The following is a 17,996-nucleotide window of genomic DNA, read 5'->3' as shown; positions in this document are numbered from 1 at the left end:
CTGTCCTAAATGGTGCACAGTGCACACCATTAATCACTTCTATGTCTAGAATTTAATTAATTGTAAGCACAAGCTCACTCATTTACTTAAAATGTAAAGATTTAAAACTAATGTCAAAGTGTTTACATCAGGCTGGATGGATGGATTCCCATTTATTCCAGCAGTGATGGCAGTCCCGTGTCGTGGCCGCCTGGAAAATGCAAAGAACTATGTGCTGCTTAACAAACCTTGACAATGCCCTCTTCATTACCTCGTGCCTGTCCTAACTAACTGTCTCCTTATGACCCCACAAAAGAATCCCAACCGGTCACAATGGTAACATCGGACCACTGAGCACAGGGGACGAACAAAGAACCTGATGTCCTAAGGTCATTATGTAAATCAGGTATAAAACTGGTATAAAACTGATCACAGCAAACCTTTACAGGTTGGGTAATTGTTCAGATTTGTGTTATCAGTTATCAATTATTTTCAAATAAAAAGTCTCGATGTGACAGCTGTTTGTCGACTCAGCTCCAGGGCTGATATGCTTTTAGAGATGGGTGTGGACCTTTGTAAACACAGGCCTTTTACACCTTCAGCTGAAAATTAATGCAAACTACTCCTGGCTAGACTATTCTTGGCACAGCGCAGTGCAACACATTCTCATGAACGGGTTCGTATGATATCGTATGAAAAGTTATGCACAACAATTTGGATGATATCCTACGAAATTAGGTGACCGCCGGCTGGTCACGTGACAACCGATCACATGACAGTTAGGTTTAACGGTCTTTACAGTTAAATTTAGCAGAGAAAAGGTTGCTGTGAGCCATGTATTGGTCACTGTTAGGGGGCTGGTTGTTTCAGAGGCTATTGCAATTGTTATTGCTAACTAAAATGCTAGTTAACATTAGTAATTAAACTTAAACAGCTAATGTAAGTCAAAACTGCCTGCGAGCTTCTCCTGACTATACGGTAATTTCTCTACCGTGCGACAGAAAGTCGCGTGGTCATGACACAATCGTTAGCCTATTTTTACAAAAACGTCTGCTACGGAGCCATAACGTGAGATACAAGGTAATGGAGCCTTTTACACATTGTTGTGTTTCTTTAGAAATAAACAATGAACAAATAGAGTCTTTAAACACTTCAGATGTAAAGTTATTCACTGTCAAAGTGACGTCAAAATGAATGGGAGTCAATGGGATGCTAACGGAAGGTGATGGCTTGTTAGCCTACAAACTCCCCATAGGAGGTAAGCTTTCCGCTTGCTTATTTCCTTGATTTTAGCCAACAAAAGGTAGTCATTATGTGGCAATGAAAGTTAAGTTTAGGCACCAAAGCGACTAGTTAAGATTAGAAAAATGCTCGGGGTTTGGATTAAAACATAAATATTATATTAAATATATTAAATATTGCAGAACGACTTAAGACTTAGTCAAAACCACATTGATCGCATATTGTACCAAAATTACAAAACTGTGACAATCCAAAAAGGTAAAATGATGGGACAGAAAGCATGAAGATTGGGCTTGTTGTAAAGTCTGGAGTACTCGAGCAATCTGACCAAATATGGTCTTGTGTGTAAGAAATGAAAGACAGCGGAAAGTGCCGTAAAAGAAATGAAGTGCAACAGCTGGTGGGGTTTGACAGAGGGTAGAACTTTGATTGCAGAGAAGCTGGGGATGAAAACAAAAAAGGGACAGAACATTTATTTTTCTAACAGCCTATGTTGATTGCTAATTGCTCTAACCTTTTCATGAATGTGTTTTGTTGTAGACATGAAACCATGTGGAATCTAAAAAGTGATATGTCTTACATTTCTGGCAGTTGAAAGAGAATACCTGTTTTAATTGTAACGAGCTATGATAGTCAGCCAAGAAAAGAGAGAAACACAAACTGATCTCTTTCAGTGCTGCCCACCCTGATCAGGGAGGTGTGGTGCAGTAGCACACCACAACAATAAAAAAAGGAGTATTCCCAGATGAAAAGGAAAATGACTACTCCACTAACACCCTGATCCACTTCAACCTGTAGGCTAATATAACTGAAAACGTGGAGAGAAAAAATGGGAATATTATTCATAAAATCATGATAATTTTGTGCATAACCTCATATTCTCCTGCTCCATTTCACCTCTCCATTTCTCTTTTATAAACATTTGCCCTTGTGCTCTCTTTTCACTATTCTTTCCAGACTGTATTCCTTCCTCTTCTTGACTTTTCATCCCCTTTTATCCTTTTAATTTCCTTTTGTCTCCCTCTCCGTCTGACCTCTGCCGTTTCTTGTCTGCCAAAAATACTTTTAAACTTCCCCTTTCATTATTTTTTTATTGTTAACTTTTACTCGGCCCTAAACTCACACACACACACACACACACACACACACACACACACACACACACACACACACACACACACACACACACACACACACACACACACACACACACACATATTTTCGCATATTAAATCTCAAACCACACCCAGCTCCAGCCCTCCAGCCCTCCCACGCGCGCTCTGGACCGCCTTTACAGAGAACGTGCGTTTCAAACATTTTTTTGAGACTACAGTGAGATCTCCAGCTGCCGTTTTGTCACGTTTGACAGCTGTTTTTTTTTTCAATTCATCGTCCCTTAATTTATCTTTTCACATACACACACACTGTCACATCTGGAATTCCACACATCTCCACGGTCTACACTCGGTAAGTAAATGAAGTATTTTTAGTTTGCATGTTGTTTGAATGCTGCACGTAACTTTTCTCTATGGGATCCTCACTTTAATAAAGCAATAACACTATTATAGTGACTAAATGTCTTTGTGGTGAGTTTTATAGCCTATATATTCCTGCTATGGGATATTTTAAACAAGCCACTATAATAGCTAGTCTAAAATATTCCTAAAATATTTAGCGCTCAGTTTGGAGATTTGTATAGCATATCTTTAAAAATTAGGATAGGTTTATTTTGTTTGATCATTCATTATCAAATATCAGAGTCGTTTTAAGCCTTTGCTGCCGTGCTTCCCCCTGCTGATATTTTTTACACAGATCGTAACTTTGCTGAGTGGCTCCAAGTTTCAGACACTGGAAATGAAAGGGGCGTTGTCTGCCACCACTGTGTGCGTGTGTGTTTTGTGTCTGAGTGTTGTGAATGAATGTTTAGTGCGTTGCGAGGGAATATAAACAAACTATTTGCTATTTTTTTCAATGGACACAGGAAATGTGTGTGTGTGTGTGTGTGTGTGTGTGTGTGTGTGTCATAGGTACTTTTGAGTGTATCTGTTGTGTTGGATCCATATCTAGACATAACACTGAATTGATGGTACTTTGTAATCATGATCATCATCATCTGTAAGCATGTCCATATGGTAACACTAAATTATAATGATGTTCCTATAGATTAGGGATTTTGGAGTTCACATAGGATTATATGAGTATAAGTGTGTAATTGAACTGAACACAATCTTATTATCATAGGTAAATCTGTTCAGGTACCATGTTTAGCACATTATTTGCACTATAATGTTGAATACAGCTGCCCCTATCTTGTATTGTGGACTGATTTGCACCTTACTTTTGATGAGGCAGGTGATTACTGTTGCATAGATATTCCCTCCATGGGGGCTCCCTCTTGTGGTTGAAAACAACAACAACCTGGTCCAAGGTTTTCATGGTTAGAGGATAATGTATCATAATAATGTTCATACTGGGCTGCAGAAATAGAGACTCATTCTCATCAGGCAACGTTTGCATGACAGAGAATGCAATCTGAGGAAAGCACTGTTATTATGGCAATAGTCTGAAGATTACTGTCATATATTATGTAACAATCTATCGGAAAGTAACTTGCATCACACTGTTGACATGCAGTTATAAACTATTGCACACAGTGCATGGAAAAAGGCAGAAAAGGACGAAAAAGCAATAGAAGGAAGATTATGGACCCATTCAAGTTGCTCATGGAAACTGCAGCTGAACATGAACACCAACACTGATTTCACACATGTTGTCTTGTGACGCTGGTGACCCCCACCCTCCTCCCATCTTATTATATTACATTACATCAACTCTTGGGGCCCTATCTTGCACCCAGCGCAATTGACTTTGTACACCGACGCATGTATCATTCCTATTTTGCACCGACTGGTTATTTCGACTTTTCCCTCCACAGACTCACTTCGGTAAATTAGGGAATTCATTTGCGCTCCCGAGGGCGGTTCAGCAAAAAGAGGAGGCGTGTTCCGGCGCAAACGTTCCCTAGTGATATTTTGCAGTTTCAGAAAACAGTTCCGCCACAGACCAGGACAAACCTAGTCTAAAGTCAGTGGCGCGTTATTCAGATGCTATTTTAAGGGCGCATGCTTGGCCGTAATGTAGAGTGTGCACACCGCGCATACATGTTGCTTCTCTCATCTCACGGACCCAGCAGTTCCCATTTTTGCAAACCATACATAAATACAAGGAAAAATATGACCTTGTTTCACACAACATTTCCATGAATCATGGATGTGTTGATGACATAAATGAGGACATATTAGAGGACTTAAGGAGATGTGATGTTGAACTGCATGTGCCGATGCCACTTAACCCAAATGCCCCAGCAGCAGCAGCACGGGAGAGGAGAGACAGAAGAGCTGCATCGTCTATAGTGAGGTCATCTCGGTCTAATGTTAGACTACATTGCAAAAATATCACCATGCATGAGGTTATGACCTCATGATTCAGTGAGAGTGAGCCCAAAATATCGGAAAGTATGTTTTTGTGACATTTCTTTATTTACATTTTGACACAAAGAAAAATCAATTGCAAACGTCGGTCTCCTCGGCTGTGAACCGCTCCTGCCGTGCGCACATGGATGTATTAAGAGCGTGCGCCTAGCAAATCCGCCATTATAATAGCAATCCGCCATGGAACAAGCACGCCTGCTTTTAAAGGGAATGTGAGATAACGCTCTGATTGTTTTTTTGCACGTTACGCCCAAACCACACCTATGAGTAATGTAGCTACTTCAGACCAACCCATTTTAGATTTGCGTCGGGCGCAAGAGTCATTTATCCCGCCGGTATAATAGCAACAGATCCGAGGCGCCCGAGATCCGCCCACAAAGCTACTTGCGTTTGGCGTTACTTGCGTTTCAGATCGTTAAAATAGGGCCCTAAGTGTAAAAGTTCAAACTAACTAGAGTCTTGATGACACTGCAGACCATCTTCTCTTCTCTTCTCTTCTCTTCTCTTCTCTTCTCTTCTCTTCTCTTCTCTTCTCTTCCAGCTTTTAATTTACTGTAATGAGGCCCACAGTCATCAAACATACAAATGTGTGAAGTAATGTGTTAAACGACCACTAATAAATAGCTAAATGTGGAAGCTTTTTCCCACCAGAGTTGAGCTTTACTGAAGGCTTGTGGCGGACATAATAGCCTGTAACTGAAGTTTGATCTGTCCAGTGGCTAAATTCTCCTCAAGCAGAAGTCATTTCTCTAGCCGAAGTACTTGGACAGTGCTGCACCCTTTGTGCTTCACCTTCTGCCCCTATGTATTTTGGATGTGACGTGACACAACAAGGCATGGACATTTTAAAGGCAGGGTGCCAGTGTTAATTCATAAGTATTTTCAGTCACACTGAAGTAGCAGGAGGAGAGAGGTGTGTGATATTTGATAGGAGGATTAGTCAGGGGTGTGAGGTCCTAAAACGTGCTGACCGATGAAAACTTTCAGGGAAGAGGTGTGAAGTGACAGAGTGGAATAGAAAAAAAAGAAAGAGAATGGGGACCTGATTAACAAATGAGGATGGATGTCTGTTATGTACATCTCTATCAGGTGTTTCTCAACTTCTCTCTGCCATGTGGAAGTCATTACTGAACGCTGTCACTGTAGGAATGTGTGTGAACACACACACACACACACACACACACACACACACACACACACACACACACACATTTCACAAATGTCACACACACCTAACAAACCAAGCGTCCAACATGAAAGAATTCCTGCATCAGAGGGAAGTCTATAAACACAGCAGGAAAACAGTTGTGTGTGCATGTGTATCTGTGTGCTCATTTGTCATGTCATATACACACACACACACACACACACACACACACACACACACACACACACACACACACACCATATTTCTTTGCAACAATGTAGGCTTCATTGGGCAGTAGGCCCTACAATGATTATCCATTCTCCTGGTATTCAACAATACTCATCATAGCTCAAATATTTATTTTAAAGCCAATGTAGAATAATGTTCTTACTAATTGCAGATAAATATAATAATAATGTAAAAGGTTTCCATAAGAGACCAAGTGTGTTTGGGTGTATGCCTATTTAGCTTAAGCTGTAACTATAAAATAGTTAGGGTCACGGTGGCCTCGAGCAAAGAACATTGAGTAATAATAACAAGTGAAACAGGAGCAGAATGTACCGCTTCGCATGAGAGCAAATGAAGACGAGACATAATACAGCCTGACGGGTGTTGTGTAAAGATAGCAGTCCCGGTGCGGAAGAAGAAGAAGGGGGCCCAAGAAAGAAAGTGGGGCTTACGAGGTCTGACAGGCTAGAGAAACGTGGACCGGCTCTGGCTTTTTGTCTGTAGCTAGGGAAACTGAGTCTCTGCGTGCTTCGTGATCCCACAGATCTATGTATTGAAACTGATGCTTGACTGATTACTGTAAACGAATGATTTGACTTTATCTAATCGTCTTATTTGGCTCTTGCTTAGGATCAGTGTAATTGCAATTTAACAAATGCACGGGGATATACAGGTATTTTATTTGGAGTCAGACACATTGTCCCAAAAGGGGGGACACAGAGGAGGAAATCCCCAACACCAGCGATAATGTAGAGGGACTGATAGATTTTGGGGTTATGATAAAAAAAAAAAATCTAGAAAATGTCAAGTTATTACGCTTGTGTTGCCAGTAATAAAACAGCCTCATGACCAGTTTGAAACGACAGTGTTGTTTGGGTTGTGAATGCATCATTTGTATGCACTTCATAATCCATTTTCCACATGTTTTAGAAAGAACGGTCCACTCTTGTCTTAGTTAGAGTGTGCATAGTGAGAAATAAAGTAACAGTGTTGCATTAGGATGTGAATGTCCTCATAAAATGCCAGAGTTAGCCTGAGCCTTCTCCCCATATGAGATGGTCTAACCTCAGTGACCTCAAAACTATCGTGCATTTGGGATATACTGGTTTTGTTCTCCAAATGCAATAAAAAAGGCTGTGTTTCTTGTCTGCATTTGGAGGAGACACATGAAATGGTACAGCAATGTTGGGGCAAAATTGTGAACAGTGTTGGATCCAGCCTCTGAATTGGGACACAGCCACCATGGCTTATCCTCTGGTGACACCCTCAAGCCAAACTGTCAAATATTTGGCTTTCTAGTGTTAAAGATGTGCAAATAGCAAAGTTGTCCCCACATCTTTCATCCAGTTTTGCTTTTTGCTTCACAAGCTTCTTTCAGAATTGCAGGCAGCCAGTTATAAGTCCATAATGCAATTCTGAAGAAGAATAAAAAAACACTTGGCAAAAGAATCCTGACTGTGTGTGTGCATCTGATATGTGCCTGTGGGTGTCTAGTGTGCTCGTCCTTAACAAAACTTTGTTTGGCTACTGGCTTCACTCCAGGGAAGAAAGCCTTTTGTGTTTTCTCTAAAATTAAGCCTTGGCTTGGATACTCCTGTTGTGTAAACACACACACACACACACACACACACACACACACACACACACACACACACACACACACACACACACACACACACACACACACGTCAACTGTTTTGACCTTATAGAAGAAATATAAAGTGAGGTGTCAGTTAAAAATGTTGCATTAGTTGGTGGTTTGGAGGAGGAAATGTTGCATCTAGAGTCACAACTTAGGACCTCATAAGGGGCCAGAGGGCTCCACTGGAAGCCTTCTTTCCTTTTCCTCAATTAGTTTTTCCATGGCCAAAGACAGAAAGAGAAACATACAGAGAAAAGGAGAGAGTGGGACAGTGAGAGAGACGGGGGAGTGAGATACAGAGGCCCAGTTAAGTCTGTGGCTTTGTGTTTTATGAAAAGAGTAAAAAAAGGACATTAAAAGTCAGCATTTTCCACCAGGGAAGGGAATCAGTCGGCACAAACACACACACACACACACACACACACACACTTGCAACGAGTCCCCCAGCCTCCTATTATAAGGCTGAGTGGAGAGGAGGAATGGCAGCCTGTTTGTCAGTGTGCGTGTCAGGCGAGGTGTCCGGAGTCTGACAGAATCAGCCTACCTATGTGATTACACAAAACTACAGAATTTGTTATTTTATCATAGTCCAGTTTACTTTATTAATGACCTGACTGCTGTATGGTGAGTATAGGATTATATCTAACTTGGATAATGAAGTTTGTCACTTTTTCGCTGATTGACTCGCCACAGCTGAGCTTATATCTATTATGATAGATAAGGCACGAAATATCTGTGTTATGCATACCAGACTAGCGAGGCCAATATATACAGCATGCACGCAGCTATGTGCTCTGTGTGTATATGTGTGTCTGCAGCTGTTGCCTGGGGTCAGAGGTGAGCAACAGTGCTTTCACACTTTACTATCAGCGCTGAGTGAAACCTCTGCAAGTTAACCCCGTTCCCAAGGAACCCCAGGGAATACAGGCCTCCACATTTAGGTTAATGTTGTGTGCATTTGTCTGTTGAAAATGGTAGCGAAAAAGAGAGAGAGAGAGAGAGAGAAAGAGAGAGAGAGAGAGAGAGAGAGAGAGAGAGAGAGAGAGAGAGAGAGAGGACTACTTTTCAGAAGTAATGGAGTAATGTTTGGTTTGTTTCTTCACAAAAATAGATACATTACTCATTTTAAAAGTATTATTATTTTGCAGTATTATATTATGTTGGCTCAATAAAATAAAAGTAATGGACAAAGGAATGGTTCATCATCCACCCACATGAAGAAAGAGATGACAATAATAAATCAGCATCATTTAAGTTTTAGATAATTTCCCTTGTATATGATCATTACAGTTTGGACTATCAAAGCAGTAAATCTATAAAAACACACACAAAGGAGAATGTATATATAATTTACAGGAGAATGTATACATAATTTACAGAAGCGGTCTGCTCTGTCAGTCATCACCAGGGTTTTATGTATGTGGTCTATACAGTTTGAATTAACTTGACTTATCTGAACTGTGTCTGTGAGTCTATCATTTTTGTAAGTTTCTTAGCAGGCTATATGTTTTTGGTTTTGTGTAGCTTATATGTACGCATGTATACATTAGAGTACGGGTGTGTGCGTTTATGCTCTTGTTTTAGTTTTTCTCGCTTCCCTCCATTCCCCTTCAAAGGGGTTCCTTTTCTCTCTCTGTCTCCCCCTCCCTCTTCCCTTCATCGTCTCTCCAATGAGACGTGAAAGCAGCTGCAGATTAAATCAGATCCAGCTGTGTATGTGTGTGTGTGTGTGTGTGTGTGTGTGTGTGTGTGTGTCTGTGTACATGTCTAGGAGATTGCTTGCTGCTTTGAAGATTTTTCCTGCTGGTCAGATTAGACTCAAATACCATAGAGATGCTTTGGATGTAGTGAATTAAATTGCTGGTCCTTTACCTTAGCTTTCTTGTCTTTCCAACTCTGTCCCCTACACTTTTTGCGCTAGCAGCATTGCACTATTAAAATGTTATAATAGGCCAATTTTCTCTCTCGCTAGATTTAGAAACTTTTCAGACCCTCTTTCAGACTTCAGACTATCAGGGGAAAAGCGAGATATATTTAATTGTTATTCATTCCCATGCATGCTGCTCAGAGTAATCACAGTCCACGGCTCTTCTGCCAACAGCACGGGGTCTCTCTCTCTCTCCCTCTTCTCTTGCGCCATGAGCAGCAGACAGTCAGCCGACATAACCACTAAGCTTTATGCAAATGTTACACAATGACATCACCAAAATGCAAATGAGTGTATGGCATCATCTGGCAACTCTTAGTGATGTCTGTAGCTAGTGCTAGCTATTTTCATCGGAAAAGAGTTGGCAACAATGGATGACGTGGCTAAGCTAGGTTTTAATGGCGCTGCTCTTGGCAAGGTGCTACCGAACGCTGAACAAGACATTTTTAGTTGACCAGTTGTTCCAATTAACTTTGATGAAGTGAAAACACACTGTGAGAGGGTCAATGTTTAAGACAAAAACATGGACAGCATGGACCCAAAACAAGTTCACGGCTATTTCAATGTACACAGTGCCATAGATATGCATTGCTAAGCCTCTGTCCTGATTGACAGGTCAGTGTGTAGCCACGCCCTAAAGCATCCCCTGCTATAATTGTCTGTTTTAAATGGGACAATCATTTACAAAATGAACATCATGCTATAAAAATAGCGATTGAGACCATAAACTCATTATGAAAATGTTTACTGAAGTGAGAAGTAGGGTCATTTTCTCATGGACTTCTATATGAGCCGACTTCTTCTTGCAACCAGTGGAGTCGCCCCCTGCTGGAAATTAGATGGAATCCAGGTTTAAGGAACTTTCTGTACACATTGGCTTCAATTTTCGGACCTTAAAGCTCTGTACATTATTCTTTTGTCTGATCAAGAGATTAGAAAAAACTATTGCTGTTTACATTCCCTTCTAAAAAAATCTAAGTGCATAGCTTACATTTGATATTTACTCACCTAATTTTTTACTATTTACCCTCTTGCCCCCTTCCCCCAACTCAGTTACATCCCACAGCCACATTCAGTCAAAAAAGCTGCGGCCTGCTTCCTGTCAGGGGGGAGAGGGTGTTTTCACTGCGACTCCATTTTGGCAGAGAGGGCTAATTCCTCTGCTGTCTGACTTTTTGTATATGTGTGTGTGTGTGTGTGTGTGTGTGTGTGTGTGTGTGTGTGTGTGTGTGTGTGTGTGTGTGTATGTGTATGTGTGTGTGTGGGTGTGTGTATGTGTGGACGTGCCTGCACTCACATGCGCTTTTGAACATGTTTGTGTCTCTGCCTGCTTCTGAAAGTTTTTGGTGGGACTTTAGGCAGTTACTGAAATCAAACTCATATGTTTATGTTATTGTATGTGCATTATCCCCACAGGGTACCTAGGCTGAGTTTGATTTGTACAGTGTACACAGAGAGCAGACTGCAAGCATAGCGGAGATGTAGATTTTACTCTGAATTCATAGTATAACAGCCTTAAAGGTGCTCGAAGCGATGTTGGGTGATGTCACTTCTTGTTGAAGTTCAAAGTATTGTCAAACAAAATGGAGGCTAGCTTGCCTTTCCCTGCTCCTCATCCGGTCCCCTCCCCTCCCTTCCGCACACTAACCCCCCCCAACCCCCACCCCCAAATCCTTCTTGTCGGTTATTGGCTGGAACACTGTTTGTTATATTTCGTGGTGCAGGTTGGCGCAGTTTGTTTTTGCTGCCGTTGAGCCTGGGCTGTCTTACGTTTTTTTTACAGTGTGTTCAGGGGACAGGCAGCTAGCGGATAGTGAGGAGATGTTTGCTGTATGTGACAAACAAGGGTTTCTGGAAGTATTTGATATTTTTAATGGATTTTCCCTTTTAAGACAATTCCTAGTAGTGTACGTGAACAAAAACAGGAAAGAAACACAAAAACAAACAAAAATACTGGCCTGGATATCCCTACGGAAAGAGTGCACATACAAAATCAAGGCCTCAGTAGACGATTATATCTTAAGCGGAGGCCCACGGACCTGTTCTGACTGTCAACAGTGTTTTCTGAAGCCATACACTTCGGACATTTGGATTGTGTTATAGTGCTACAAATACCATGGTCATGCTGCAAAAAAACAAAGAAATAAGCATTTGACCCAGCACCTTAAAGGTCCCATGGCATGAAATGATGTTTTTTAACATTAATATGAGTTCCCCTAGCCTGCCAATGGTCCCCCAGTGGCTAGAAATGGCGATAGGTGTAAACCGAGCCCTGGGTATCCTGCTCCGCCTTTGAGAAAATGAAAGCTCAGATGGGCCAATCTGGAATCTTCCCTATATGACGTTATAAAGGGAAAGGTTACCTCCTTTACCCTCTCTGCTTTGCCCCCCGCCCACAGCTGTCCAGAGAATTTGGCCCGCCCATGAGGAAATAGAGCTACAACCGTGGCTGCAAGCCAAGGGGGTAAGCTTCTCCTCGGACCGTGAACCTCCTATGGCGCCATTTTGATGCTAATAAGCCATCACCTCCCATTAGCAGTCCATTGACTGCCATTCATTTTGGCGCCACTTTAACAGCGAATAACTTTACATCTGAAGCGTTTAAAGACTCTATTTGTCCATTGTTTATTTCTAAAGAAACACGACAATGTATAAAAGGCTCCATTACCTTGTACCTCACGTTATGGCTCCGTAGCAGATGTTTTTGTAAAAATAGGCTAACGATTGTGTCATAACCACGCGACTTACTGTCGCATAGTAGAGGAATTACCGTATAGTACAGGAGAAGCGAGCAGGCAGTTTCGTCTCACATTAGCTGTTTAAGTGTAATTACTAATGTTAACTAGCATTTTAGTTAGCAATAATTAGCCTGTGCCCATGTTATCTCCTTACATATACCTATGCTCTCAGTCTCTGCAATATTCGGAATGATTGAGATTTCGCTTGGCACAGCTACCAGAAGACTACAACTTTCAGACAGGTTGCTCACGGCACATTTATGTTGTCTCTCTCACTTGGAGGCTGCACAGTAATGCTCAGCGCTCACCGGAAAAATGCTTCTAATGGCCTTCACTGGTCTCTGTCCAGAGCAACGGGATCTGTTGGTCCATTCTTATATACTGTCTATGCTGCAAGCTGGTCAAGGCCACACCCCCACCCTCCACCTTGCCCCCCCTCTCTCCTCCTCAATAGCATTTAAAGCTACAGACACAGAAATGGCACATCCTAAGGAAAGCTAATTGTGGGACTGGCTCATAGTGGCTGTAATCCTGCACCAAGGCTGAATTTCGGGAAAGAGACTTCAGATACAGTATTAGGGGACCACTAAGATTATACTAGACTAGACACTAAGACCACTAGACTATAAAAGCATCCAAAAAGCAGCATGTCATAGGACCTTTAAGTGTCTTTGGTTGATTTACAGTGACCCTTGACCTCTCATGCATCATTTTTGGCATCTTGATGCTTTAGCATTCTTGGCACCATTGGATGGCATTTTCTGCTAATGCTGCTATGCTAACATAGCACGTTATATTCTGGTCTACTACACTGACTGAACCGAGCACAGACTGCCCATTTCAAACAGTCAACTGCTTGCTTCCATCAACAAGTCATAGTCAGGATTAAGGCCTTCAATCACTGCAGGGTAAACAGCACACTCCCACATACTGTACTCCACATACAAACACTCAACCACACACATGGTTTGGCATACATATAGACACAAGATACATGCTTCATCTCACATCTCAGTAACATTTTCTGTAATTTGAGATAAGACGTTAAGACTACAAATATTTCTCTCTCTTTGAAAATGTATTTTGACAATTGGTTGCAGATGTAATAGTTGTTGTTAGTGCATATGGTCTTTACCTGATTTGCCTTTACGCTATTTCCTTTTCATTTATTTTATTTTGACACAATTCAATAAATAATAGCCTAATGAATATATTAACTCCAATTCATGAAACAGCAGAGATTGACTTTTCCCTTTACTATCCTTTACTTAAAAGTGGTTGCAGAAAAGTCAAATTAGTAAATATGAATATACTTTCTGGAGTTTATCATGAGCGGTTTTACAAATTTGGGGCCGCCAAGTACCGGGAAGTAAGCCCTCTGCAATTGTTTTTTCTATGTGTTTGATGTATGCTAATAACATACAAGGGATTCATCTTTCCTGTATTTGTGTGTGTATTAAAGTTTTACATATATGTTGCTATCAACAGATTCCTTTTATGTGAATGACCTTGATCCACTCCTGACTATCAGCCTGCAAACCAGCAGCATAAGCACACAAGCAAACTGAAAGCTGAAAGCTGAAAGGTACATTCTGCGCATTGACAACCAGCCAGCGAGAGACACAGATAGCTACTTCTGAAGCAGCCTGTAAGATATTTAACTGGCCTGACCAAACAGAAGGGCAGCCATGTTGATCATCTTAGCCTTCATCATCCTCTTCCATGTGGCTGCAGCCATCCTCCTCTTTGTTGCAACCATTCACAACGTAAGTATAAACCAAGAATGGTCACAGAGCAGGGCAGTGCATTTTCATCATTTTAACCATCTCTATGTCCCTCCCTGATTTAGCGTTGGTGGGTGGTGTCGCCAGCCGGACGTGATGTGATCTACGCTGACCTGTGGTACTCCTGTAACTCCACCTGCTATCCTGTGGAGAACAGCCATACGGCTGATGCAGGTAAGACAGTGTGTAGCTATGTAATTGATGTGTGTGTGTGTACGGTAAGTGTGTATGTAACACCTCCTTTCTCCTCTTTCCTCAGCCTATCTGCAAGCCGTCCAGGCAACTATGATCCTGGCCACCATCTTATGTTGTGTCAGCTTCTTCGTCTTCATCCTTCAGCTCTTTAGGCTCCAACAGGGAGAGAGATTCATTTTCACATCCGTCATCCAGCTATTGGCCTGTGAGTGACGTGCGCACGCACGCATACACACACACACACACACACACACACACACACACACACACACACACACACACACACACACACACACACACACACACACACACACACACACACACACACATAGTGCGTGGCACTATCTTTGTGGGGACCCGTCATTGACATAATGCATTCCCTAGCCCCTTACCCTAACCTTAACCATCACAACTAAATGCCTAACCTTAACCCTTACCCTCACTCTAACCATAACCTAATTCTATCCCTAATCCTACAACAAAGTCTTAACCCTCAAACAGCCCTTTAAAGTTGTGGGGTCCAGCATTTTGGCCCCACAAAGCTGTCCGGACCCCACAAGTATACTGTATTCCCGGTTTTTGGACCCCATGAATATAGTTAAACAAGCACACACACACACACACACACACACACACACACACACACACACACACACACACACACACACACACACACACACACACACATTCTGTTATTTATAGTATCACATCATAACAGAAGTTATCTCAGGACACTTTACATAAAGGGTAAGTCTATACCACACTCTGTAGTTTACAGAAACCCAACAATTCCCCCAATAGCATGGATTTGGTGCGACAGGGGCTTTTGTGACTATTGTTTTCGCTTACTAGCCATTACCAACTTGGTTTTTATGTGCAGTGTCCTTGTGTTGGCACGATTTGAGTCCCAGCCAAAGTGTTAGGTAAAATGTGTAATCTTCAACTTTCCTCATATTGATGGAAAGATAGCAAAGCCTTCACACTCATTGTTTCACCTTGTGGTAACGTGGTATCCAGCATTTTAGTAAAAATGCCATCAACTTACCAAAAGACTTGACATCAAATATATTGTTCACTGTATTCACGTTGTCAACCAGGACAGGTGCAACCCTGACAGCAAGTAAACAATGGCAAAGTGTAAAAAGCTTCTCAACAGTTGACACTCAACCACTAACAAATACGGTTTCATTATAATATACACTATTCATTTTAGGAAATTAAAGATTTCAGCTTTAAAGCAATATGTTCTACTTTAGCAGCAATACGCAGTTGGCTATGGATAAGGCTTTAAGTCAGCCCTTTCAGATTGTAGTTGACCGTTCAAAGGAAATTAAGCTAGTCAGCATTACCTTTGGACAAAGCCAGGCTAGCTGTTTCCCCCAGTTTCCAGTCTTTGTGCTAAGCTAAGCTCACCGGCTGCTGGTGGGTGGTGTCAATCTTATCATAGCAAGAAAACAAATAAGTGTATTTCGCAAAATAATGTCAAACTATTCCTTTAAGTGGCACCAAGTGGCTGCAGCACACAACTGGTTGAATGTTGTAGTTTAAATTAAATGTCGTCTTTAACTAACAAGTGTAATTTCCATCCTCCTCTCTCCTCCTCCCAGCTCTATGTGTGATGATCGCAGCGTCCATCTACACGGCTCAAAAAGAGAGCTTTCATGTGCCCAGTCTTCAGGAAGGCTCCTACGGCTCTTCCTATGTCCTGGCCTGGATCAGCTTCCCCATGACTCTCATCGGCGGCCTGATGTACCTGGTGCTCAGGAAGCGCAAATAGATTTGATGGGCTTGAGGCACAGGCCCGCACATATTCAAAGATATAAACAGGAACACTTGGACACATTTGCATACAAACATACACTTTGCCTTAACAAACATGCACCCAGTCTCTCTCTAACGCTTAGATTGTATAATACCCTTGGAGATAAAGAAATACATGTACACCACAAATCCACATTCATTTCCAGTCTCAGGTTTGGAACTAGGCAATTCACCCATAAAGCGCACATTTTTGTCCACCTTACACACTCAAAACCAAAACCCAAAATCACGCAGCTTTCTCCTTCCTGATGGTATATTGTTCTCACTGAATGGGCTCACAGAGATGCACGAGGACTCGTGCAGGAGTGTGTTCATTTGACGGGCTGTGCTATACACTTTTTGTTGTTGATAAGTGCCTCAGAAACACTGCTGACAGTCGACTGGATAGTCTTTGTATTCATGCATGACGGCCGCTAAATATGTTTCTGGAAACATTTAAGGTGAGAAATACACCATGATTCACATTTGATCTGCAGTATGAAAAGTGTAGACAGACTTTGGCCAGCTAGGTCAACTGTGCTGGATAGATTCATTTACATGGAGTTGAGGTCAAATCTAACACAAACGCAGATCAGCAAATGCACCACACAGGCGCCTCGCTGCATTCAGCACTCACTCACTGCTCTGCATAGAAAAGGCCCCTGAAGCTCCTTGCTGCGTTTAGTGAGAACATGCCTTTGCTATCCTTTTCCAACTTTCCCCCTGAGCCACCACACACTTGTTCCAACATACTGATTTGTCTCTTCCTCTTGTTTAATTGTGTCCTGCTTCCCACCTACCAACTCCATTCATAGGAACCTGTCTGAAATGTCCAGTCACAAAGGATAAAAACTGAAGACAAGTGGGAAGATATGTCTTACTGGGACTTTCCAAAGGGTCCATACTTTTGTTTGTGAATTTATTTTGTACATATTAGCTGTGTGTATAGTTCAGGTAATTGCCCAAAGCTTTTTTTTCTAAGACTGAAATACTAAAGCTATACATAATAGAAAGAAAAAGAAAAAAAGAGAATCTTATGTTAACCATAGCATACAGGAAGTGTAGTCAGGCACTAGTAGAGGTATAATATGTACTGACTTGTGTTTTAATGATGAAAAAGGAACCAATGTGCTGTGATATTTGGGATTTTTAAATTACAACATAGGAACATGCAAACTTGAACTAAGAATGAACATTTCTTTGTTATTATTATTATTATGCTTTTTTGTTCACAGCTTCACTGAGAAAAAGGCAAAGGGTATTTATTGTTTGAAACCACTGTTGTGTATTTTAGCATTGTGTGACTGAGGATGTATGAAGTAATTGAGTCTTGCCCTCTCTGGCCGGGCTACTGTTTGGTCCATTACTGAAACATCTCTATCGCCCCTATGCACATGTGTGCTCTGGAATTTAACAACGATAAATGTGGGTAACACTTTACTTGAAGGTATCTACATAAGAGTGGCATGACACTGTCATGAACACTTGACACTGTCATGACACAGTCATGACACATGAACCCTAACCCTAACCATAACTTGTCATGACAAAAACCGAAAGACACTTACTAAAATAAGCGTTATGTCATAAACATTTATGACTTGTTTATAATGTTTATGACACGTTCATGACAGTGTCATGTCACTCTAATGTAGATACCTTCAAGTAAAGTGTAACCTAAATGTGTTACTGTACTGTACCTGCCACCAATTCCCAGTATGACTTCCAGCCTTTGTGGACATATAGAGATAATGTTTGATCCCACAGTAACACTGTATAAACTGTTTTCCTCGTTCTGGTGTTGGTTTGGGAGTTAAACAGTT

General features: G+C 41.5%; 1 protein-coding gene across 1 annotated transcript in view; it reads left to right on the top strand.

The window, feature by feature from the left end:
* Nucleotides 1-2,528: 2,528 nt before the first annotated feature.
* emp2 (epithelial membrane protein 2) overlaps nucleotides 2,529-17,996 on the top strand; it is a 16,858-nt gene continuing 1,390 nt past the window's right edge. The window contains exons 1-5 of the mRNA XM_078269687.1: nucleotides 2,529-2,688; nucleotides 13,883-14,160; nucleotides 14,244-14,352; nucleotides 14,438-14,578; nucleotides 15,981-17,996. The exon at nucleotides 15,981-17,996 is cut by the window's right edge and continues 1,390 nt beyond it. Of these exons, the coding sequence (XP_078125813.1) occupies nucleotides 14,083-14,160; nucleotides 14,244-14,352; nucleotides 14,438-14,578; nucleotides 15,981-16,150 (498 nt within the window). The 5' untranslated portion in view covers nucleotides 2,529-2,688; nucleotides 13,883-14,082 and the 3' untranslated portion in view covers nucleotides 16,151-17,996. The remainder of the gene's footprint in view (nucleotides 2,689-13,882; nucleotides 14,161-14,243; nucleotides 14,353-14,437; nucleotides 14,579-15,980) is intronic.

This window comes from Sander vitreus, chromosome 15 (genome assembly GCF_031162955.1).
Source record: "Sander vitreus isolate 19-12246 chromosome 15, sanVit1, whole genome shotgun sequence".
NCBI classification, from domain to species: domain Eukaryota; kingdom Metazoa; phylum Chordata; class Actinopteri; order Perciformes; family Percidae; genus Sander; species Sander vitreus.
Note: the sequence above shows the minus strand (reverse complement) of the source record. Positions and strands in the feature narration are given on the sequence as shown.